The 26,330-nt window shown below is 36.6% G+C and overlaps 1 protein-coding gene across 1 annotated transcript in view; it reads right to left on the minus strand.

Moving 5' to 3' along the window:
• C7H14orf39 (chromosome 7 C14orf39 homolog) overlaps positions 1 to 22,977 on the minus strand; it is a 59,820-nt gene extending 36,843 nt beyond the window's left edge. The window contains exons 1-9 of the mRNA XM_077938818.1: positions 22,831 to 22,977; positions 22,111 to 22,243; positions 14,219 to 14,599; positions 11,985 to 12,111; positions 6,618 to 6,707; positions 3,139 to 3,326; positions 3,003 to 3,045; positions 1,106 to 1,226; positions 81 to 172 (exon numbers count right to left, since the gene is read on the minus strand). Of these exons, the coding sequence (XP_077794944.1) occupies positions 81 to 172; positions 1,106 to 1,226; positions 3,003 to 3,045; positions 3,139 to 3,326; positions 6,618 to 6,707; positions 11,985 to 12,111; positions 14,219 to 14,599; positions 22,111 to 22,243; positions 22,831 to 22,977 (1,322 nt within the window). The remainder of the gene's footprint in view (positions 1 to 80; positions 173 to 1,105; positions 1,227 to 3,002; positions 3,046 to 3,138; positions 3,327 to 6,617; positions 6,708 to 11,984; positions 12,112 to 14,218; positions 14,600 to 22,110; positions 22,244 to 22,830) is intronic.
• Positions 22,978 to 26,330: the final 3,353 nt, after the last annotated feature.

Consider the following 26,330-nt stretch of genomic DNA (forward strand, 5'->3'; position numbering starts at 1 on the left):
TTTGGGATGGAATATAGAATCAAACTTTTAGATGCAAAATATCTGTTCACATAAAATCTAATTTTAAAGGTTACCTATACCTTTCTTTCGGTTCTTTTCTGTTTTCTACATTTTTGTTCTTTTCTTCCAGAGTTTCTGAAAGAGCCTTAGTTTCATAATGCCTAGATATCTGCTAAAAAGACAAATGGGAATGCAAAACAAAATAATTACTTGCAAAGCAGTAAAAAAGATATGCTTTATCTGTTTTTCTATATAATCATAAGATTCATATTTTTGATAGTATCTACTATCGTCTATTTACAGTTATTAAAACAAAAACAAAATTAACAATAAATCGCACCCCTTTAACTTTTCCTTACAATTCCACTGGCAAATGTAGATTTTAACGAACTCCAATCTTTTTAAAAACAGATAGTCATAAGCAAAGTAGACATTGATTCCTTACATAAGGACACAGTTACCATATATTTTAAAGGAAATGGCATCTACTTTCTTCTGTTTACTAAAATGATATTACTGTTATTTAGTACCTCATAGTTAATGAATGATAAGAATACAATATTTAACAGAATTTTCAAACATTTGGAAAATAAGGTATTCAAATTTTTCTCAGAATTTGGAAGCGACTTTGATGGGTTATCATACCTATGTAAATAAAAGCCACAATTTCGTGGATGGCATCCAAACGTATCCAAGAAAATATAATTTTTTTTTGAGACGGAAAAGGCTACACTAGTTCTAGCCTAGCTCGCTAAAGATTATAGTCATGTATTTTTCAAGTTTCTTTATTTACTACCTTTTAAAAAAACCCTGGCGTAGGTCTTTTAATGCCTTTAAAATCCTGTTATTATGCTGCATCTTATTCCTTCCTCATGTTCTCTCCTCAGACCTCAAAGAAAGCTAAACTATTCCCCAAAACTCAGTTTAATATATTCAGTACCTAAAATACATTTTGGCTCCAAAGGTAATCTGAGGCAAATAAATTATCTTAAACCTTTCTCCATATCAGGCTGTCATAAAAATAGCTCTTCTGAAACTGTCAACTAACATACCACTATATTTATACATTAATACACATATTAGAAATATATAACAAAATATATACCTGGTTTAAATAATTAATTTCTATTTCCATTTCATCTACTTCTTTCTTCAATTCAGATGAACTTTTGGTAAAATTGCTGGCATTTTTAAGAATATCTTGTGTTTTACATCTCAAATTAACACTTCTTAAGTTAAGGAACTATGTCATGTAAGTAAATTTTAAATTTATAATATATATACCATATCAGAAATGATTATGTGACATCATTTATATGTATGTTCCATATAAACAGTAAACAATATTAAAAACAGTATCTGAAAACAGGAGAATAACATAAACATTTGGCAGACTAACAAAGATAATTTATTGTTTATGTTATATATTGAGCTTAAAAATAACATTTAATACAAAATATTTGCTAGGATTATTTCAGTTAAGTATTTTCACAGGGTAGTCTTTTTTTTTTTTTTTTTTTTTTTGCTTTTTAAATCAAAGTTCATTGTGTCACTTGCCATAACTAATAAAACATAATTCAGGCCCAAATTTAACTTCTTATGTGCTTCCATTATTTATTTGTTCAAAGACAATATTAAAAATCTACCCATTTCAAGCCAACAACAGTATGCTGGACAAAAACAAAATCGACCAAATTTCCCTTTTCTTGCTCTGTAAGGCTCATCAGTGTACCCTACAGAACTCAAAAGAGAGGCAGATCTTCAATTTGGACTTTCTACTTGAACTGGATTTGTGCCCAATTTCAAGTAAAAAATCCTCAGCTATTAATAGACATTCCACATGGTTCTTAGCTAATACAATGTCCTAAATTACAATCCATTTAGGAGAATTTGAAAATGATAGAATAGTGACAGTTAACAAGAATTCCAGAGAAAATTAACCAGGGCTTTCCTATTCTGCCTTAAAATATGTATGATTTATAAGATAGAATATAAAATTTCAGGTGAATCATGATTTATAAGTCTATTGTTATCAAGTTTCCATTAAAATGTTAGATACAGATAATTAAATCCTAATCTTCAAATCTTCCTACCTCCATTCACCTCTTCCTGTTTGTCATGCAACCTTGTATCTCATCCCATTCCACATCCAACTCCCTAAACCCTTGCTATACCTTCAGCATCTACTAACTTTTGCCCCTTCCCACTGAAAAGTTAAAGCACAAATGGGCAGCAAATGAACAGCAAAAAATCGAAGAGACTAAAACCAAAACATGGAAAAAGCTAGCAGCAGAAGAGTTAAAAGGATGGTTTAGAATGAAGCAGACAGAAAGGAAGGTAGAATGCAGGGATAAAGAAGACTTAGTACAAATAGTGGAGTTATAATCTGATAGGAAAGCATATGAAGGATTGCGGAGGTTGAAAGAGGATTAAAGTTTCAAGTTCATCATCAGGGAAGAGCTCTCTGATGAACAGGTGAGACTTAGACCAATTAAGAATTACTTAGGCATCTATTACAGTGGTACTGTATTAGAATTATTTGTTTACATGTCTGTCTTCCCTACTAAACTCTGAGCTCCTTGGAAGAGAGCTCTGTATCATCTTCAGTATTGCCTGGCACAAGGTAGGTTTCCAATGATAGATGAATGAATAAATGTAACTCACCTCCTTTGCACCTTCCATTCTAACAAGTAATAATCAAGCAATTTAACTGGAATTTTCTTTGGTAAGACAGACCAATATGACATTTTCATGGTTTGGTTCCTAAGATACACCACTTAAACCCAAATACATATGCCATTTTATTCTTACCAAAGTTGCTTGCTTCTGATCACATGAATATACATGAAAATGAATCCAAGATGACCTTTAAAATGACTTTTAAAATCTTTTAATTAAACACAAAACAAATCCGTGTTATTCTCACAAAGGAAACACAGTAACAAAATTCAAAACAATGCTTATCTAATAAAAATTATAAGTACAAATACTATTGTGGATACATGTTTAATGTCCATTTAATAAGTGATGGAAAGGGAGCAGGCACTGAAAAACAAAGTCATAGCATAAGCTGATTTATTATCTTCTTTTTGTTACAAAGATACCATAATTAAAACAAAATGATAAAAATATTAATACCTCGAAATTTCATAAAAATTGTTTCATTCATTTTTAATTGTTCAGTACATGCCAACACTCTGCTTTGAATTTCTTCATGTTCTCTTTTCTTCTCATAATATTCACATGAAAAGGGTGTTTCTGAGTATTTTAGTTGGTATTGCTTCAAAACTTCTTTATATTGACGTATATAATCATGATACATTTCTCTGTTAAAATTAAAAGAAATTATGTCTATGTAACAACAATAGATCTAAAAGCTTTGTAAATAGACTGTTAAAGTCTATTAAATTAAGCATAAAAGGCAAATCAAATGTCTTCTTATTCTTGCTTCCCTCAATATTGCCTGTCCTTCAGACTTTCCTTAACTCCACCACACTTCTCAACTTGACTCTTTTTCTTCATTATCTGAGTTATTCACTTCCTAATTCTATTCAATTTAACTCCCACTCCCATCATTTTAATGATGCTATTCTTCCCAAGGTCACCAATGATCAAATTTGTCCAACTGAATGATTTCTTTTTAGTACTGCTCTTAATTAACACTGCAGAACCTGGTTCTTCTGATCACTTACTCCTAGTAGAACCTCTATGTCCCCTGGCTTCTGAGTCTCTACTCTCCCCAGCTCAGCTACTTCTATAACCATATATTTTTAATCTTCAATTTTCATTAGCTAAAATTACCACATGAAGTCATGTTCTATGTGTTAGAACTCTGGTTCACCATCATGTATACCCCATAACTATTTTATGAAGAAAATTTTATCACGGTTTAGAAGAACTCCTCTGGTCCAGCTCCAGTAGTAGTGGCCGCTCATCTACTTAGGCACAAATCTTAAATGAGACAGTTAATTCTTGCAAAAGGACATTAACCTTTTTTTCTTATTTGACCTGTGCTCGATTCTACATGAATCAAAATTACAATGGCCTATGAGCCAAATCTAATCTGCCACCTATTTTTGTACAGCCTATGAACTATGAATGATTTTTACATGTTTCAATGATTGAAAAAAATCAAAAATTTATTCCATGACACATTAAAATTATATGAGATTTAAACTTCAGTGTCCATAAATAAAGTTTTATTAGATTATAGCTCATTTATTTACATATTATCTGAAATTCTCTGGTGCCATAATAGTAGAGTTGAGTAGTCATGACAGATGTTGGCCCACTAAGGTTAAAATATTAATACTTACTATCTGGTCCTTTACCAAAAAAGTTTGCCAACTCTAATCAACAACATTGAAAATGTTAAATCCAGTTCTTTATAGAAAATATATTCTTAAATCTTCTTTTTGCCCAATTCTTATCAAATACTTAGTTTCAAAAAAAAATCATAGAAAAATTTTTGAAAATATATGGTTCTTACATTCCTCAAGATTTTGTCATTTCTTGGATCAAAGTATACTCTATGGGGGAGTTTCTTAAAAGATACTCTGATTATCTCACCTTAGCAGATTAGGGAAGAACAAGTCTTCAAAAACTGCACACATGAGAAGAAAAGTAAGGATAACAGCCCTGTGCTGGTGAGCAGGTCTGAATCTTAAGAAAGTTTTAATTTCTTAATATTACTAAACTGTCCCCTTTAGCAAGAAAAAGCAGTTGAGCCCTAAACAAGCTCCTATTCCTCTAAATGCATACTTGCTAATTAAGACCCACTTACTATTTAATAGCTTGGGGAAAATGGTACAGGGAAGAAATACCTATAAGAAAATTCAGCCTGGGTCACCAGTTCCAGGTGAGATGAACATACCACATCCACCCTATTCATACTGTATATTCATGCTCACTCTTCTAACATACTCCATATAGAAACTCCGGCAGAGCCTAGCATAGCTATGTCATAGTTAAAGAAGAGCCATTATTATCTCATCTGTGCCAGCAATACTATTTTTCATGAACGACTTGAACAGGGATGGGAGATTAGGAGAAACAAGCAACTGGTGCCTCTACTTCCTCCATTATCCACGAAACCAACAAATGAGTTATTTTCCATTTATAAATGCCTGGTACTGAATCATCAATTCAATTAAGCTACGTGGCTGGTTTAAGAAAGAAACAGACAACTGTTTTCACTTTAATACCTTCAGTTAGCTCACAGAAGTCCTCTATAACAAACACCGTGAGAGAAGTATATATTTTAACTGGTTTGCTTTAGCCTCTTACAGAATCATTTTTAAGAATTAATGTTTTATAGTCATGACTTACATTGATAAATGTTATAAGAAGCAGTTATATATATTGTGTTTGGGGCTGGGGGCGGTCACTGAAATACATTGCACAATTTCCCCTTTAAAGGACCCAGGGGAGAAATTTCTCTCAAGCCTCAGGAGAAGCCTCTACTTACCCTAAGCAATTGACCTGTTTTTTTTAATGAATATTATGAATCCCAAACTGATTATATTTCCACAATGCCTTGACTACTAGGAATTTGAAAGCTTAATTCCTGCCTGTATCTAACAAATGTGTGGGATACATAGCATGAATTTCTAACTTCATCAAAACCTTCAATTTCCTATATTTTCCTTACTTCTCTGTAGCCTTGATTTTTAATCTAGTTTCTTTAAACACTATCCTTTGAAGATGATTATTTAGTCAAATCATCTAAAATCCTTTTTTAAATGAAGCAGGATGTATAAATGACAACACAATTCTCCTTCAGTGATCCCACCCTCTGTCTACCCTCTAGATGATGGTGTACTCCAGCTTTCTCCTCTTTTTGCTCCACATATTTCCATGGGCAATCTCATGTATTTCCATAATTTCAAAATGAAGTCCATATCTATAACTTTAGTCCCTGTCTTTTCTTAAGACTTGTCTTTGAATATATAGAGTATTGCATTCTAGATTTTGCACATATGTTTTTAGTTACAGTATAAAAATACATACTGCTCTCATCCAATTATACTAAAAAAAAAAACATTTCAATGTTTTATTTTAAGTGAAATTTTAATGCTATATAATGTGTTCAAAGTCTCTTGCCTTGTTTCATTACATTCACTAATTACATTTAATCCCCAAGACAATGTGATTATACATATAATAAATTCATACAATTATTGGTGTTTCTCTATTAGAATATAACCACTCCATTAAATCAGCAGTCTAAGATATACAAGTTTGATATAAAATATCCTTCAAAAATCAATATCCCAAATTTGTAATAAGCTAATTCTACAGTTAACTATTCCCCCAGATGTTTGCCTAAACAGTTCACTCATAAAGACCATTAATTGATGGACTCTGCTATAATAATTGCTACTGAGAAAGAGTTTATATCTAAGGCCATATCTAAATATATCTAGGGTCAGAGAGAGCTTTACAACAAGTAGGTAGAACCTTCCACTGCACCCAAGGAGTCCAAAATACTACATTTACTTAAAATCAAAAACTCCTTCATAGTACAAAATGTCTACATTTTTCAATTGACATTCTTACACACCATGTCCTAGTAATACAAACTTATAGAATTGATAAACTTAATATATGTATTATACTTGTCTTTTTCAGTAGTTTCTTGATAAATAGTAAGTTGATCCTGCATATAATCTTCATGTTTACGAAAAACATCACATGTTGGCTTCCAGCTATAGAAAAAATTATATTTGTAATTAGCAACATGGAATGATAAACAAATTGACAGAGATAATTAAAAAATGAACATAATCATTTGAAGAGAAATGAATCTTTCTCTTCCTGGAGAAAACAAGCTTACATCAAGAAAAGTATTTCCATCTCATATCACTCCCACTACCTCCATTTGTGGACTATTATACTCAAATATCAATATTCATGAATTTTTATATTAAACTTGTTTTTGAACCATTACTATGGAAAGAGCAAATGTGACATGGCTGGATTGTGTATTGCTATGGCATTTCTATTATACACTTTATAACACTCCAATATCAGCCTTTCTCTCTCATCACATTTCTAAGATTTTGGCCAAAAAAATTCTTTTGGAGTAATCATTCAAAGAACTAGAATAAGGGCTAAAGAGAGGCTTTTTGCTCCTTTAACACTTAGAAAACAGGTGTCACATCATCCTGAGTAACAAAAAAAGATAAACCAGAGCAAACGAATTACAAAATCAGACAATACGAATATAACAAATATTCCCTTATACATTTTTATTATGTAACTTGAAAGAATATTACCAATACAAAAATCTAAAATGAATATATACCATGGTGGCTTCCAGTCTAAGTATTGTTCAAATATTTCCCTTTTTTCTAACATTTTTTTCAGATTCAAAAAGTATACATGCCCAATTTGGAAGCACAGAAAAGTATATGTAAGACAATAACTATTAATCATATTCTCAATATTGAATAATGACTACTATTATTGCTTTAATAAATTGTTTCTACATGTTACTATAATGATACATTTTAACATCATTGAGATCTTACCCTCTTTTTATCACTTAGTAACAGAACTTGTACCTAAATATTTGTCCGAATTTCTGATCATTTCCTGAGAAAATATTCTCCAAAATGAAATTAGAAGGTCAAAAATTATACATACATATATTCCCAATATTTTAAAATATCATAAATACTCATGGTTGTAAAGATAGAAACACTAGACACTGGAAACTAGTATGGGGGGAGAGGTGAAAAACTATTGAGTACTATGCTTACTACCTGGGTGATGGGATCAGTCATACCCCAAACCTCAGCATCACACAATATACCTATCTCATAAACTTGCACATATGCCCCCGAATCTAAAATAAAAATCGGAATTATTTTAAAATTCCATAAAACTACATGTTCATTGAGAAGGTATTCACTATAGGCCTTTTGATGTACATCCTTCTAGACTTTTTGTAATTATATATAAATATACAATTACTAAATTGGCTTAATATTATGAATATTGTTATTTAACCTGCTTTGACCAATTTGTAATTTTAAAAAGCAAGTTGGAGACCTTGCTTTTTAAAAGACTTCCTTTACTATTAACATCTTCCCATGTCAACAAATATACGCCTATATCACAATTTTATTGGCTGCCTAGCGTTCATTCACATGGATACACCAAAACTCATTTAACCAGTTCCCTAATGCTGAACATTAGAGTTGCTCCTAATATTTTCCTATCATTACAAAAAGACTGAAATAGAACTCAACTCAATGGAAAAAATAAATAAATAACCTGATATTTTAAAGGGCAAAGGATCTGAATAGACATTTCTCAAAGAAGAGATACAAATGGCCAACAGACATATGAAAAAATGCTCAATACCTCTAATCATCCGGGGAATTCAAATTAAAACCAAAAATAAGAAATTACCTCACACCTGTTAGAATGGCTGTTATCAAAAAGATGAATAAGGCTGGGTGTGGTGGCCCACACTTGTAATCCCATTACTTTGGGAGGGTGAGGCAGGCGCATCACCTGAGGTCAGGAGTTCAAGACCAGCCTGGCCAACATGTGAAACCCTGTCTCTACTAACAATACAAAAAGTAGCTGGGCATGGTTGTGCATGCCTGTAATCCCAGCTACTCAGGAGGCTGAGACAGGAGAATCGCTTGAACCCGGGAGGTGGAGGGTAGAGGTCGCACTGAGCCAAGATTGTGCCATTGCACTCCTGCCTGGGTGACAAGAGTGAAACTCTATCTCAAAACATAAAAAAGGTGAATAACAACAAGTTTTGGGGAGGATGTGGAGAAAAGGAAACTCTTGGACACTGTTGGTGGAAGTGTAAATTAGTACAGCTACTTCAGAAAATAGTATGGCAGGTCCTCAAAAAACTAAAAGTAGAATTACCATATGATCCAGCCATCCCACTTTTGAGTATTTGTTCAAAGGGAATGAAATCAGTACATCAAAGAGATATCTGCCCTCCCATATTCATTTTAGCATTATTCATAATATCAAGATATGGAAGCAACCTAAGTGTCCCACAAGAGATGATGGATAATGAAAGTGTGGCATAGATACACAATAAAATACCATACAGCCTGAAAAAAAGTAGGAAATTCCGTCATTCAAGACAACATACATGGAACTATAGGATGTTATGCTAAGTGAAATAAGCCAGGCAGGTAATGGCAAATACTGTATGATCTCACTTATATGTAGAATCTAAAAAAGTCAATCTCATATAAACAGAGAGTAGAAAGGTGGTTACCAGAGGTGGGGCTGAGGTAAAGAAAAAATGGGGAAAGGGAAAATGTTGATCAAAGAACACAAAGTTTAAGTTGGAGTGGAGGAAAAAAAATTAGTGATCTACTGCACTGTATAGTGACTACAGTTAAATAATATATATTTCAAAAGTGCTAGAAAAATAGCTTTTTAACATTCTCATCACAAAAAAAAATAAGTTGGTAAGGTGATGAATATCTTAATTAGCTTGATTCTTTCGACAATGTATAACATCACATTGTACCTCCTAAACATGCATAATTTTCAATTAAAAATAAATTTTAAAAATGTTCTGTGTATGGAAAAAAAGACTGACATAAACATTTGGTTGTACATTACATCTTTGAGAGGATCTCTAGTTCCTTATGAAAAATTCTCAGAAATTGAATCACTTAATCAAAAATTATGTTTGGGCCAGAGGCGGTGGCTGACATGTATAATCCCAGCACTTTCGGGGGCCAAAGTGGGAGGATCACTCGAGTCCAGGAGTTCAAGACCAGCCTGGGCAACACAGTGAAACTCCATCTCTATTTTTTAAAAAATCATGCTTAGTTTTAAAGCTTTTAAAAATATATACCAGCATGTCATCTAAAAGATTTATACTACCGTACACTCCTACGGTGTATGAGAGTTGGTATTCTTATTTCTTGCCAGTGCCAGGTGTTTTTTTTTTTAATCTCAGCAAAACTCAGAGGCAAAAATAATAGCATTTAATTATTGCTTTAATTTAGATTATTTCTATTAGTAAGATTGAGCATTTCTGCACGTGTTAGACTTGTGTATTTTTTTCATTTTGGTATTTACCCGTTTACCTTCTTTGCTCATTTTTCTAATAGTACTTTTGCTTTTTCTTATTATTTCTACAAGTATTTTATGTTTTTAAACAATCCTTATTTGACACTTTTCCTAGCTTATCCTTTTGTCTTTCACATCATTATAGGGTATTTTTCTCTTTAATTTGTGTGCAGTCATATTTATCCATCATTTCCTATGTGGTTTCTGATTTTGGTGACATATTTAGAAAGACCTTCCTCTCTCAAAGATTATATAGCACTTTTATTTTTCTAGTACTTTCACAGATTCATATTTCACATTTAAATCTCATAACCAGTATGCTGAAATCATGCACTGGAGGTATTCATTAATTTAGACATATTAAAATCAACAGATCCTACCGACCCTCCTCAGACCCAGCAGAAATTAAGCTTTTACAAAGTACGACATATCTAGGACACGGTAGATTCTATGGGGAAACTATTAGTACTTTTCCACAACCCAATGCAGCTAATTGAGGAAAACCGCTGGTAAAATCTACTACAATAAAACCCAAATAAAAATAAAAGAAAATGGTCAACATGTAAGTTTTGGCTGATCAGATTACCAAAATATTTAAACACTGACAATTCCAATGTTGGCAAGAGTATGAGGAAATAGGAACTCTCCTACATTGTTTTTTAATAATTCATTTTCTATTTATAAAAGTAACAATCTTTATAATAAGTCAATCAATGTGTCACTGCATAAAATTTTGTTCTCATACATTGTTGGTGGGAGCATAAATTGGTATAAACTTTTTGGAGAGCAGTTTGGTATTATCCACCCAATGTTTAAACGTGCATACTCTTTAGCAATTTCCCTTCTAGGAGCCCATTCCATAGCATCAGATCTCTATATGTAGAAGTATATCTGTACATGACTGGAAATAACCTAAATTTCCATTAATAGGGGAATGGCTAAATAACAGGCTACATCAATACCATAAATACCATGGAGCTGTTAAAAAGAATGAAATATACATACAATTACATGCATAGTACGAATTGCATTACATATTGTTAAATGTTAAAAAGCAAGTTGCAGAATGAAGTGATTCCATTTTTGTAAAAAGGAAAGATACCTATATAAACAGGTGTGTGTGTGTGTGTATGTGGGGTGTGTAATAATGATGTTAACTATTCAAGGTCTAAAAGAATGTGAGTGATTACCTACGCAGAGGATGATAGAGTAGGGGATGGGAACTGCAAGCAGGGAAAAGCTATTCACACCATATATATGTATATTGCTTGAATCTTTGTACCAGGTATATATTACTTTTATAATTTCTTAAAACCAGTGGGAAAAAAGTAATGGGGGAAAACCCAAAAAGGCTTATTAAAATTTTGAATAACAAAATATTTCAAAACAAATATGATCCTAAAGTACAGTACTTATTACAATATCCATATAAAAGTACAGAAAATTTGTATTTGTAATAAGTCTTTGTTCTTTTTATGCCTTTGTTTCAAAATGTTTGTCTTCTACTAGAGTTAACTAGTAGAATCCAGAACCTGAAGCCATGTTGAAAGAATTCTTAACAAATATGTTTATTTTGAAAAACTTTAGGCTGTATTCCCTCACACAAAAATAACATCTTGAAAATTCAAAAATGGAAATCGTTTCAAATTTATCTAATAGGAATTTTATATACTGAGCTTATTCAAAAGTCTATAGTTAGATTAACTGGATCTGAATTAGTGAGATCTTATAGCTGTTTAGTTCTATTTCTCTTTTGATCCTCCTATAATCCCTTTACATAGTGGCATAACAAGGCACATTAAAACTTGATTCATTAGCTAATATAGAATACTACTTTGAAGCAAGTATCTTCAACTATAAGCTCAAAAACCCTGAATAAAACAATGTAATGAAAATTGATTCTTTCAAATACTCACTTTCTACAGTTGTCTTTAATCTCCTCACTATGTTTACAGTAATGATCAATTTCCTCATCTGTTGTATTTATAGTTTCATGTATCCTACAAATAGTTACTTTGTTTTCCTTAATATCTTCACAGCATTCTAGAAAGAGGAAATATTTTCTTAACGCAGAAATCATAAATTCAAAATAAACAAATAGGGGAAAAAATGGGTATGGCAGCTTACCTAAAAGGAAGAGAGCCAGAGAATGGAGAGGAAATGAGGCTTGAGATGGGTGGAACCGTATACTAAAATGCAGAGAACCAGGGCCAGGCCTGATCCTATAGCCAGAAGCTAAGAAGGATTTCAGTTGGGATTGAGAAATAAATGTCCCTTGTACTTCATCTTTAACATAAGAGGGCTAGATTCAGTGATATCTAAGGTCAATCGTATCTTAAGATGCTATGAATTCGTGCAAACATTTACTCATTAATGATACTAACACAAGCCTTCTGTTTCTGAAAAATGTGAAATTTCTATTCATCAACTCTATGTCAATTAATTATTAAACTCACTTATCTTTGTTACTAGTGATTAAATAAGATAAAATGGACATAATTTCTTGAAAAGATTAAAATAAATTCTTAATATGCTGTATTTTTTTGATTGCAGAAAAGATAACTAAACTCAACCTTTTCAGAACGATTAAGAAATTTAGAACTCTATTTTTTATGGTTGTTTTGTCCGATCTTAAAATACTATACAGTATTTGTGTGACTTGCCTTGCTATTTCTCTGATAACATTATTTTTCAGAATTATTATTCCTGAAAATGTGGCATCTATCAATTTTGATCCCTGATTTCTGGTGGTTTCTATAAAGATAAAAAAATTTCACTCAACTATTTGAAATAACTTGTTATTAGAGAAAAATAACATCTTTTCAACTGCACCTAAGGGGTCATTTCTACTTAAGACAAAATTCTTCACAAAATAATTAAATGCTGAATATAGAAGTTTATTATCAAACAACTATAGTTAAGTCACATCTATTTTGTCTAGGGTAAACAGTTTATTTGTCGCTAGAGAGAACTGACACAAAAGTTATAACGCCAACAATAAGTTGCCCTAAACAGGGCAATTGTATATTATGTGCCATAAGGAATTAAAAGACTAAAATATCTTGATCATGCAAAGCTACTTACTATTAATTCTTTGAATCATCTCTTCTTTAGTACTTATGTCTTGCTCATACTGGAAGACTAAAATAAACAACTCTCTTGTGACTTCAATTCATTGTTAAAATGCCAAAGCCTCATACAAAAAGCTACCTATTTTTTCACTTTATACCTACCAAATTCTAGCAAAAGTCTGTCCAAACTGACAAACAGGCTGTCATTCATCTTGGATACTATGTTAAATGGAAAAAAAAAATTATAAGGAAAGATTTTAAGTCATATGCAAAACAGGATATATTTGGTAACGACCTTTTCAATATAGCATTCTTCACAGGAACATGTGGGCGGAGCCAGAACTGGAAGGAGAGAGGCCCCCTGAGCCCATGGCGACTTTCCCAGTCCCTTGCTGGGCCAAGCCCAACGAGCGCTTCAGAAATCGTTGTTGAGTCGGCGCACGACTTGAAGCTTCGGGGATGGGGTGGCAGGCACCCGCATAACCGCTTATGCGTGGGACTGCAACAAGCGTCCGGATCTTCCAGGGTTCACGGACACCCAGATTTCTCCACAGGATATGCCCTTTAAAATAAACGTTCTGAATATGTCCCTTGGTGGCGTGTGTACAACCACGTGTAGCAAAATTCTAACGAAAGCCCTTCCCCAACAGCCGGGTAAATCTAGAGAAACAGTGTGATTTCGCACTTGTGAATTTACCAAGGAGAATAAAAAAGTGGAGTTTTTCATAGGACTGCCAATTCGCATTACAGCATACGCCTGAGGCGGGGTTCGTGTCTACCGTTCCCCTCAGAGCCCAGGGGCCACAGCCCGCGCGCTTCGCGGTGGGAGCTCGCCGGCCAACTCCCACCCTCACAGCCTCCTGTCCTGGCTTCCCCTCGCCCGAGGCCGCAATACCGCATCCCCCCACCCATCCCCAGCCGCGCCCACAGCCTCGGGCCGCACCAACCCCTGAGAAAAGGCGACACTGGTTATTCTGAGGGGCAGGGCCAGCCAGCCTCCTCCCACCCACTCACATGCTCCCTCTCAGAGTCGCCGGCCCAGGGAAAAACCGACACACACAGCTCCCTTCCCCACGCACCTAAACAGCCCCTCTGGACCCGAACGCCCACACCCTCCTTCCCTGGGGGTCCCAAACTCCACTCAGGATTCCCGGGCCCGGGGACGCCACAGCTGATCCTGACTCCAAACGGCGGGAGCCTTGGTCTCGCCTCGCTCAGCCCCGCCCCCACGCCCCTGGTGCCAGCCCTAAGAGACCCCGCGGAGCACGCCGCGGGATCCGCAGATCGCGCTGAAGAGCAGCGAGATCGCGCTTTGGACGAGACCTGAGTGGCTGCAACCTTTCCTTCTTCGCGGGTGGAAGCGCGGAGCAAGCCCCGTAAAACCCCAGAAGTGGGTGCTGAAGTCAGGGGACCCTCAAAGAAGTAGGGACCTGTCAGGGACTCTCCTGTTTTCTTGAAGACTAGTGTTTTTTAAAGCCTATTTATTCCTCTTGTAACAAGTTTTTTAAAATATTTTGGAGTACAGCAATAAAATTGATATTAACTTTAACAAGACAGTAAAAAGTACTCGATTCAATAATCAAAATTCAATTCTGAATTCAGCATTTTTCAAAACATCTTAAAAAGCAAGCACAATTCAAATACATATTAGTTGAATTGATGTTTTGAGACTGACTCATTTGCTCAGTTTCAAATAAAGCACATTTTCTGTCCAAAATGCTGTCTTTAGGTAATTTATGCTCTTAGGTTTTGTCTGCCTATCCAACGTGAAATAAAGAGTGTAAACGAAATCATTTAAGCAGTTCAGTCCTCCAAAGTGCCTCAATCCATTGTATATTTCTGGTAGAAATGTTTTTAATCCTAAATGATCTCAATAATTGTCTCAAGTCACCAAAACCTAAGCTGTTTCACAGAATATTTAAGTGAAAAAGGTTTCAGAAGTTTTTCTTGCTTAATTGCCTCAGATCAGATATGCATAACCAGTTTTATTATACTGTGCTGTCATATGGCTCACTAGTTGGTATTAATATGCATCAAAACTAACATACGTTTTGATAATGTAAGAATTTAGCAGATTTATTCTTTTGTGTGTGAAAAATCTTTTCACTTCGTTTATCCAGGTTTACTGAGGCATAATTGACAAATAAAAATTGTATTTACCAAGTACATGATATTTGGACATATGCATACATTGTGAAATGATTACCATGATCAAGTTAATTCGTATAACACATCCATCACCTCATATAATCATTTTTGGGTGTGTGTGGTGAGAACCTTTAAGATCTACTCTCTTAGCAAATTTCAAGAACACAATACAGTATTATTAACTATAGTCACCATGCTGTACATTAGATCTCCAGAACTTATTCAGTCTGCTTAACTGAAACTTTGTACCCTTTGACCACCATATTTCCTCATTCCCACCTCCTCCCTCCCCCAGCCACTGGCAACCACTATTCTACTCTCTGCTTCTATGGGCTCAGCTTTTTCAGATTCCACATACAAGTGAAGTCATACAGTATTTGTCTTTCTGTGCCTGACTTACTTCACTTAGCATAATGTCCCACAGGTTCAACCACCACCCACGTGGTCACAAATGACAGGATTTCCTTCTCTGTTAAAGCTGAATAAAATTCTGTGTGTGTGTGTGTGTGTGTGTGTGTGTGTGTGTGTGTGTTTATCCATTCATTGACAAATGAATGGATAGGTTGAGTACATATATTGGCTATTGTGAATAATGTTGCAGTGAACATGAGAGCACAGACATCTGTTCCACAAAGCAATTTTATATCCTTTGGATATATATTCAAAAGTGGGATTGCTGGATCTTATGATAGTTCTATTTTAAAATTTTGAGAAGCCTCTACACTGTTTCCATAATGGCGGTACCAGTTTGCATTCCTGCCAAGAGTATACAACTTTTCCTTTTTTCCATAACCTTGTCAACACTTGTTGCCTTTTTTTTATCATAGTCATTCTAACAGGTGTGAGGTATCCTATTGTGATTTTGATTTGCATTTCCCTGTGATTATTGATGTTGAGCATTTCTTTATACATCTGTTGGCCATTTGCACATCTTCTTTTGAGCAATGTCTATTCAGGTCCTTTGCCCATTTTTAATCAGATTGTTTGTTTTCTTGCTTAGTTGAGTTCCTTATTTAGATATTAACCCAAATTTACTCTTATTACATTTGTTTATATTTATTAACTACTTCTTTTTAGGAAAACATAAGAAAGCAAATACAAAGTGCAAAGCTATTTTGTCTTGCTGGCACTACATTGCTATGACTGTCAAGAAAATTTAGTAGGTAAAAAGTTAGTCCACTTCAATTTAACACTAGACTTTCTTATGAAAATTTGTAGAAATCTAGAAACACCACCTTACTGAGATCTGAAAATCAATTTATTTGCATTTAAATTCACATCTATACATATCCTAATTACCCTCATAAAAGTATACCTAAGTTCTACCAACACCACTGCCATCTATCTTATTCCATTCCAAAATTTTCTTCTGGAAAAGCAATGAAGATGCTCCATCTACTGGAGAGTTTTAAATAAATTTTATTTCCCCCTCTCCCTATTCCCTCTCACTCCAATGAATTATAGTGCTCCATTTGAAAAATTATAGAACTTTGACTCCGATAAACATTTATCTTAACAAATCATTTTCTGGGAAAGTACTCCCATAAGATAAAATTTTCCTTATCTACTATTGACACCTTTGCCTCTTGATCCATAATCAAGAATCTGAAGAAATCCATTACTTAAACCCACTGCTCATTAATTGCACCGTATTCCTTTTCTTCCTTTTATTGCTTAATTTGTCTAATAGGAAGCATGTGTCTCCTACCTACAATTCCTCTCCACTCATTTCCTAATTGACCTTTTCAATTCAACTACTATCTCCATCACATTTAACTACTTTCTCAGGTAATCAAGACAACATTTTAATTCCAAATCTTACGGTCTTTTCTCAGTCTTATCCTCCTCCCTTCTTTTTTTTCTAACTCTCTTCCATATTTGGTTCCATTAAAACTCTCTGCAGTCCTGACTTCCAAGACACTACTCTCTTCTAGTTCTCCCACCTCTCCTATCTGCCCCTCAGATTTCATCTTCTTCTTTCCCCTCACCATCACCATGGACTCTTACCAAGATTTTTTTCCTTAACTCTACCCTTCTCTTTTTGGGGGTCATGCATCCATAATAGCTTCAATTATCACACCTGTGCTTATACTTCCAGTCCTACTCTATTATCAGGGAGTTATCCAAATATTTATCTTTATACACTTTCTATCAATTTTTATTTAACCTGATCTAAATCCAAAGTCATCTCCCGTAAATAGTCATTCACAAAGTCTTGCTGATTTTTTCTTTGATATTTTCTTTGTATGCATCCAGTCAACTCTAAGTCAAAACTCTAAGTCAAAACTCTGGGCAAGTTTCTAACCCAAGCTTTCATTTCCTCACACATAAAGTGGAAACTGTAATAACTCCAACATCATAGGATAGTTATGAAAATTAAATAAAATAATTTCTATAAAGCCCCTAATATAACGCCCAGCACATAGTATATAGAAAATATAGAAGACATCGGAATGAAAACTTCTTCAAATTCCAGCTATCAAACATATGATCCTACTTAAATCTTCATTATTCTATCCTCCTTCTGTTCTGTTACAATAGTGGAGCTATCTCTCCTCGTATCTAAAGCCAATTCCTCCACCTGTACTTGAGTACCATCTCCTCTTGCCTCCTCAGAAGTGTTAAAATATCAAATATTTTCTCATGTGTATTCAATCTCTTCCATTTAATTGGGTCCCTGTCATCAGCTTTAAACATGGTCAACTCTATACCAGAAAAATGAAAGAGAGAGAATCTTCCCTAACATTAAAGGTTTTATGAATCAATTCATATTTCTCTCGCAGCCAACCTGCTTTCTAAACAGTTGTCTAAACGCACAGTCTCCCTCCTAACTCTTTTCTTACTCCAATCTGCCTTCCAATGCCATTATGCCATAAAATTTGTTCTATGATGACGGTGACCTCATGACACTAAATCCAATGAACATGTTTCAGTCCTTACCTGACCTGACCTCTGCAGCGTTCAATGGTATTTATCACTTTTCCTTCTTAAAACACTGCAGTAGCTACATGATTTTTCTCCCATCTCTCATAATTTTCTCTATCTTCTCTTTCAGCCTCCTCTCCTTCCACTCAGCCATTAAATGTTGTAAATCTCAGGCTCAGTCCTAGGCCTTTTTTCATCTGTGCTCCATGTGCATGGTTTCTAATGCAACCACTATACAGGTGACTCACAATGTGTATCTCTAGCCCAGGCCTCTAGTGTCAATCCAAATCAGTAATTACAAACAACAGAAATTAATTCTGGCTGATTTAAGCAAAGGTAAAATTTGTGTGAAGAATACTGCCATCAGGCATGGTGGCTAATGCTTGTAATCCCAGGACTTTGGGAGGTCACGGCACAAGGACTGCTTGAGCCCAGGAGTTCAAGACCAGCCTGGGAAACACAGAGAAACACCATCTGTATAAATAAATAAATAAATAAATAAATAAATAAATAGGTGCACAACAAGTCCTAGCTACTTGGGAGGCTGGGGTGGGAAGATCACTTGAGCCCAGGAATTCAAGGCTGTGATGAGCTATGATCACACCACTGCACTCCAGCTTAGGCAGCAGAATAAGATCCTGCCTCTAAAAAATAATAATAAAGTAAAAAAATTTTTAAATGATGCTGTGTAATACAATACTCCCCAGAACAGCTAGAGAACCAGACTCATGTGCTATACAGCATGAAGCAATAACCAAACTCATACCATAGATTTGGTAGTCAAGACACCATCACTACAACCAAGCACTGAGGGCTGCAGCTCACACCACTATCATGAGCACTACCACAACTGCCCTACAAACACTATCTTACTTTAACTGTCACCTGTTAACAGATAGGATTCTTTCTAGGGCACACTTGTTGGTGTCACTCATTCCAATTCAAAATCTTGGGTAGATATATTTCATTAAAGAATCCTATGACACATAAATCACTTCTTCCTCCCAGACTGTTAGAGTAAAATATTGTCCAAACATAAGAACTGGATATAAATGCTGGGTGGTCAAAAAGAATAGCAACTGTTCAAGACACCTATCCTCTGAGTTCCAGACCCACGTATCTAATTGCCGACATGATAAGCTATCTTAGTCCATCCTGCACTATAACAAAACACCACTAACTAGGTAATTCATAAATAATAGAAATTTATTGCTCACAGTTTTTGAGGTCAGTAAGTCCAACACTGAGGCACTGGCAGATTCAGTCTCTGGTAAGGGTGCACTCTTTGCTTCCAAAATGGTGTCTTGTTGCTGTCCTCCAGAAAGGACAAATGCTATGTCCCAACATGGTGAAGAGGACAAAGTCATTCCCTCAAGCCCTTTTATAGGCACTAATACTAAGCCCTCATCATGCCTCTTAATACTATTGCATTAGGGATTAAGTTTCAACATGAATTGTGGAGGGACACAAACATTCAAACCATAGCACAAGCTGAAACACAGCTCATGTATTTCCCCCACTAATGCTGACCTCCTTCATCCTTTTCATTAATGAGACCAGAATCTATTTGTGCGTACCAGAAACCTACACCTTGACAACCTTCCTCTCCTATCATCCCCCATATCAAATCCATCATAAATCCTACCAATTTTTCCTCTTAAATATCTTCCAAAGATAAAGATATTTCCTCTTAAATATCTTCCATCCATTTTTCTCTATTTCAACTGCCACCATCTAAGTCCATTCTCTCACCTGGATTATTGTACTAGCTTCCAAACTGGTTTTGCCACATATCCACTCTAGCCCTCTTGCCCATTCTCTATCCATCCTGTGACAGAACAATTCTTAAATGTAAATATTCTCTCTCTCTTTCTCTCTCTCTCTCTCTCTCTCACACACACACACACACACCCCTAAGTTAAAGCATATCAATGACTTCCTATCATTCTAAGAATAAGGACAAAATACTTTTTTATTGGAAAAATTCAAAGCTTATTTTTCAACAGACAACATCAGCAGGTACAACTACAGGTGTTTCTCTACAGATCATGTATTCATAAGGCACTACTAGCTCAACAGTGAGAAAGCCACTTGGGTGTTTTCTGCAACAATACCCACTTCACAGTGTGAACGGGTACTATTATTGTGTTCTCTTAAAATTCCAGAAGGAAAGGCACAACTTGGCAAAACTTAATTTTTTTTTTTTGATCCTAAGTCAGGTGCAATAACTAAGAGACAAAACTTGGAGTAGCATTCTGGCCTTCAATAAAGACCTGCCACAGGAAGAGAAAAGACTTCTCCACCCTAAAGTTATGGTCTTTTTCTCTCCTTCCTTGTTAACCATTAGAGCATTGTTTCATCATTTGCTCAATATTAACACATGTACAAAAGTGAATCTTTAGAGAATAAAAATATCTTGAATATCCAGCTGTTCCCACCAATACATCAATTCTTAGGTTTAAGACAGGGCCTGGGAATCCTTCATCAGTCATAAAGTAAGAAAATAGAGACTATGGCTACAAAAATAATTTTAGAAAATGAATTATGGGCCCAGCGCAGTGTCTCATGCCTGTAATCCCCACACTTTGGGAGGCCAACACAAGCGGATCGCTTGAGTTCAAGACCAGCCTGGGCAACATGGCAAAACCTTGTCTCTAACAAAAAAAAATAATAATAATAAATTAGCTGGGTGTGGTGGTATGTGCGTATAGTCCCAGCTACTCAAAAAGCTGAGGAAGGAGGATGGCTTGAACCTGGGAGGCGGAAGTTGCAGTGAACCAAGACTGCGCCACTGCACTCCAGCCTGGGTGACAGAGCAAGACCCTATCACAAAAATAAAAATAAAAAATAAATGAAGTAGATAAATTAAAGCTTTCACAGCCAGGACTTGCCTGTTCTAACTTCGCAGTCTCCATGAAATACTTAGGAAAAAAATCTTCATAATTACATGGCGTCAGTCTCACTAATGAATTTTTTTTTAAATTAGTACGTGAACCTGTGATAGAAAACATGCCTTTCCATGAGTGTCAACTCTAGAATAAAAATCCAGATTTTCAATAGAGTAGGCATTGGCAAATTGAATTACATCACCTAATATTCCCCACTCAGGTGCCCACCTCTTCTAGCGTTCAGGAAGATGAAGACATCTGGGAAGTATGGGAAGGGCATTGGCACACTTGGGGCTTCGAATAAACTGTACTTAAATAAGAAGCAACACACACATTGACTCCCTAAGGACTAAAGTAAGCCCATATGAGGGTATCCTAGTTAAGGTTCTAGGGTTGAAGAAACTTTGTAATTCTACAACCTCAGTATTTTGGAGTTTTTTTAAGGTACACTCAAAACAAAACAAACAAAACAAAACAAAAGATAGGTACATGGTTAGATGGCATATAAAACAGGTCCCTAAATATATGACAGATCTTGTCCACTTACCCAAATACAGTTACCTTGTAAGTATACAGTACCCCTTCCCCCAGTTAGGCTAAGCAGTTATGTTTTCCACTTGGTTCAATAAGCTCCAACTGTTCTACCTTGGAATAGGTGACAGACTTTGGAAACAGTCACTCTAGGGGTACGAAGTTTCTATGTGTACTTTGTCACAAGTGACAAAGCTACTTTCAAGGCCCACTTCTTTCAAAATTAAAAAAAAATTCTAGTCTGTATTTGTGTTGTTACAAATTTTTTTATTTTTCATTTTTTGTTTTTATTTTTTGTAAAGCAGCATAGCAACAATTGTGATTGTAGGACTGCCTGAGGTTGCAGACACAACTGGAAACATCATTTGCATATCAGTAAGAAAAAGGAAAACAGGAAATGGAGATGAGTTTCTTAAGAAAAGGAAAAAAAGAAAGCACAGATTCTAGAGATTTCACCAGCTGCATTCCTCCTTCTATACAGGTTCCCATTTGGTTTAGTTGACCACAGTCTTGTTTTCTTCCAAGAAATGAGGGAAACTGGTGTTTAGGAACACTGTTAGTAGCTCCTGGTTTTTCCACATTAGCACTGATACCTGATTGGGAGCTATCCATCTTAGAGATAGTACATCATTCACAATGAAAAGAGGGATGCTGGAAGGGTGTCAACACTGGCGCTGTAGACCACAGAGATCTCATTGTTCTTCATGGCAAGGCCACCATTGAGCGTGCTGATGTACTAGTTCCACACGACAGGGTCCACATTCATCAAATGGGCCAGAATTTCCTTGGGAAACATTTCTGAGACTCTTTCCATTCATATTTAACATCCACAGTGAAAAAAATCAACATCCATGGTGTTCTTGATAGCCAGCTTCTTTCCATGGCATGTCTAGTTATTGTTTACCTTGTGCATCATATAGTGTACTTTTAAGTTGCCTTTGGTGGCGAAAGCTTGTCTATATATGTTGCACACAAAAGGTCTCTCTCCAGTGTGAGCTCATTAATCTGAAGGCACTAGCAGACAAGAAATTCTTCCCACATCATGTGCAGCTGTGTTGCCTGGCCTGTCTGCATGATTGAGCTGCTAAAAAGTTGTCAACCCAAGAACATGGCCAAGGGTCTCATAAATATGTTAGAAACTTCAATTCTGACATAGGTTGGATGTGCTTCTATAAATATTAATGGGAGACTGCTCCGACCTTCCATCTCAGTGCAGCTATTGTCAGAGCTCTCAGCTTTGCCCTGGCATCGGGAGACTCTGATGTGATAGTTTCTGCTTGGCTATTGGCTGGGTAGAGTGCCTGAAAGGCCATGGTTTCCATGGCATCTGGACTTTGGCTCTCCATTGGACCATTTTTTTAGCTGCTCTACCACTGCAGGCTAAAATGGGCAGAACCCACATCTGGGAAGCCATCATGTAGTTAGAGTAAGTGATGCCAAGTGGATTCTAGGGGGAGGTGCAAGGACCTTCAAGAAGCTGCTGGGAGCATCTTGGCAGTTGACTTTGTCTACATCAATGCTTTCTACAACATCATCATAACAGATGGCACTTACATTGCCATTCTCACTGGCCATCATTGGCTCAAGACCAGTAAAATCACCAAGATTCTCCAGCATGTTAATATGTTGATACAACATGACCACACTGGTAAATTTCTTTTGACTGATGAGGCACAACTTTATAGATGTGTTGGACTGGTGAACCCCAAGATGTATCTTCAAGTTGTATCTTTGGTAGAAAAAGCTTGGCCATAGATCTTACATTGGAAGAGTCTCTCCCAAGTGTGGTCATGGTAATGCATTTTGAGGGATTTATAGCAGCTTAAGATTCAGTGGTAAATAAGACATTCATTGGGGTTGGTGGTGGACTTGTCAATGTTCTCCATCAGTTGCTGCAATTTCTGGGTCTCTCACCCTGGCTCATGGGTTCCACTCCCTTGGAGGCCACCAGTCCTTGGGGAATTATAGTTTGGTCCCACCCCAGGTTGTGTGAGTCCACCCTTACATTCTGAAGAAGATCTGAGTGGCAGGTCATCAAGCAAACAGGTCACTGATGAGGTCCTTGAGCTCAGTACCCGAAGGGAGATTTTGAGGTACACCTATGGAGGGCATCCCTGCTACAAAAACAAGTTTGCTGCCTAAAGAGAGACTCAATTCATCTATGGGGAAAGGTACAGATAGTGCGTGGGAATGCCACTGCCTGCTCCCATTTTGTCCTGGAACTTGAAACAGCTGAAGGTTTGCCTTTACCTGGAAATATCTGTGAAAGCACATGTTGGGTTATCCTTGGTGGTGAAGCCATGACCACAGACAGAGAACATGAAAGGTCTCTCTCCAGCGTGGGAGCAGAGTTGGATCTACAAGGAGCTATCAGTCCCTTAAAACTTGCTATGATAATTAACCTTGTACTTGTAGACAATGGTTTTGTCCTTGGCTTTGACATCCACCTTGTGGTGTTCCATGGCTTCCTTTTTCCCTTTCTTGGATAAGTCTAGCACTACAGTGTAGAATATAGAAAGAACTCTGGAAGAGCACAGAGTCCAGGATGTGAGGTAGCAAAGTATTCAGGAGGCAAGACATGACATTCGGGAGCACGTGTGTCCCACTTCATGACGAAGGGTATCAGTCCTGGGGACAAAGAGCTTGTTGTGAAAGGGATGTTGGCATGAGGTAGCTTGGCTTGTTTCAAGACATCCAGAGACAGACCTTGGCTTCCAGTGTTCTGGCTGAGAAAAGCCACAGCTGCAGAAACCTGCTGGAACATGTGGCTGCCCAAGGTCTATAGAGTATCACACCCCTCCCCCCATATGAGTACAGGAGACTCACATGTTCACCTGAATTCAGATCTGCTGGATAAGCTGGATCTGCTGCAGCTGCTGCAGAAACAGGATCTGCTCAAGGACCCACTGGATACTGTTGGTGCCAGGCACAGAAGCTGATTCATCATACCTTGTTGCCCCATAGTGCCTGAAGAGTCACATTTGTGTTGGCCACTTTCCCTTTGGGTAAATAGTTTATGTTCTGGGGTGCCGGTGGCAAGGCAGTGTCTGTCTCTAAGTACATGACAGACTCTGCACCCAGCTTCTCCTTTATGTCCCCTTAGCTGCCACCATTCTCCCTGTGACCATTCTTACTGCTTGGACTGGGTGGCTGGTGGCTCAGTACAGCTCCATAGAAGTCTTCTCGAGGCACTGGCCTCTCGCTGTCATACATGACGAAGACAGGTGGATTTTTTTGTACAATTTTTCTTATGTTCCAAGAACTGAGAGGCTAAAGAACTTTGCACAGCATCTCTCAGTTGTTAGTCTCTTCCCAGTGAAGCTGCTTTACCGCTGCTTCATTCTCATTCAATTTATCACCATTTCCGAGGTGGGTCATTGGAGCACCTGGCTCCCCTGCCACTGGTGCGATCAGGTTGCATCTGCAAACTCCGAGTCAACTCTGCAATGACTGCTCACCCTGGTCCTTCTCCAAGGTGATGCGCTGTGGTTTCACCTGCTTGTGCAACAACATGATGCGAGCACTGGGTGCTGGGGGGAGCTGCAGTTATTTGACCTCCAGCACAAGTTACTGGATTTGGGAAAGTTAGCCCCCTTCAGCTGGAAAGCACATGTCCTAGTCAAGGACAAAATTCTTATCATGGCCTACAGGGACCTTTATGGTCCTGTCCCTACCTATCTTTCCATCTTCATATTATACTAACTCTACCTTCCTCTGCAATCCATCTTTATGAACTTCTTTCAGTTCTTAACATGCTCTTTCCATCACGGGGATATTGTACTTGTTGGCTCCTCAGCCTGGAGTGTTCTATCCTTCTTTATTTAATAACCTACTACTCATTCTTCAACTTTAGACAGTCTCTCAGCAATGTGTGTTATAAACTCTCATAGTTCATGCACTTGTCCTTCATACCAATCAGCACAGTTTTAATTCTCTATTATTTGTGTAATTATTGTATAAATACCTATCTCATCCACTATACTGCTATACTGTAGTCTCCATGAGTACAGGCCCAGTTCCCCATACACACACACACACACCCCTTGGCACTGAAAACAAATAGGCTATAGCAACAGTTTGTCATAATGGCTATTATCCCAATTCAATTCATAAGCACTTCTGAGAGAATAAAGTCTAAGAACTGTCCTTATAAGGAAAACAGTCACAGATGAGGAAAAATCTGCTACCTCTAGACTTTCAGTTCGGCAAGTCAAAAAATTTTCTTTGGGCGGGACACAGTGGCTCACACCTGTAATCCTAGTACTTTGGGAGGCCAAGGCGGGCCAATCACTGGAGGTAGGAGGTCGAAACCAGCCTAGCCAACATAGTGAAACCCCATCTCTACTAAAAATATTTTTTAAAAAATTAGCCGGGCATGGTGGCGGGCGCTTGCAATCCAAGCTACTTGGGAGGCTGAGGCAGGAGAATCGCTTGAAGATTCTCCTGCCTCTCCAGAGGTTGCGTTGCAGTTGCAAAAAAAAAATTACTGAAGAATCACTTGCCTTACCAGATATTAAAATGTACTTCAACTGCAGTCATGAAACAATCGGAGTAAATACACGTATCAATGAAACAGAATAGAAGATCCAGAAGAACTTCTATGTATATAAATTTAGTATGTGATACAGGTGGCATTTCAAATCTGTGGAAAAAGAATAGATCAATCAATAAATAATGGTGGTAGAATCAGAAAATGATT

Source organism: Macaca mulatta, chromosome 7, assembly GCF_049350105.2.
Source record: "Macaca mulatta isolate MMU2019108-1 chromosome 7, T2T-MMU8v2.0, whole genome shotgun sequence".
Lineage (NCBI taxonomy): Eukaryota > Metazoa > Chordata > Mammalia > Primates > Cercopithecidae > Macaca > Macaca mulatta.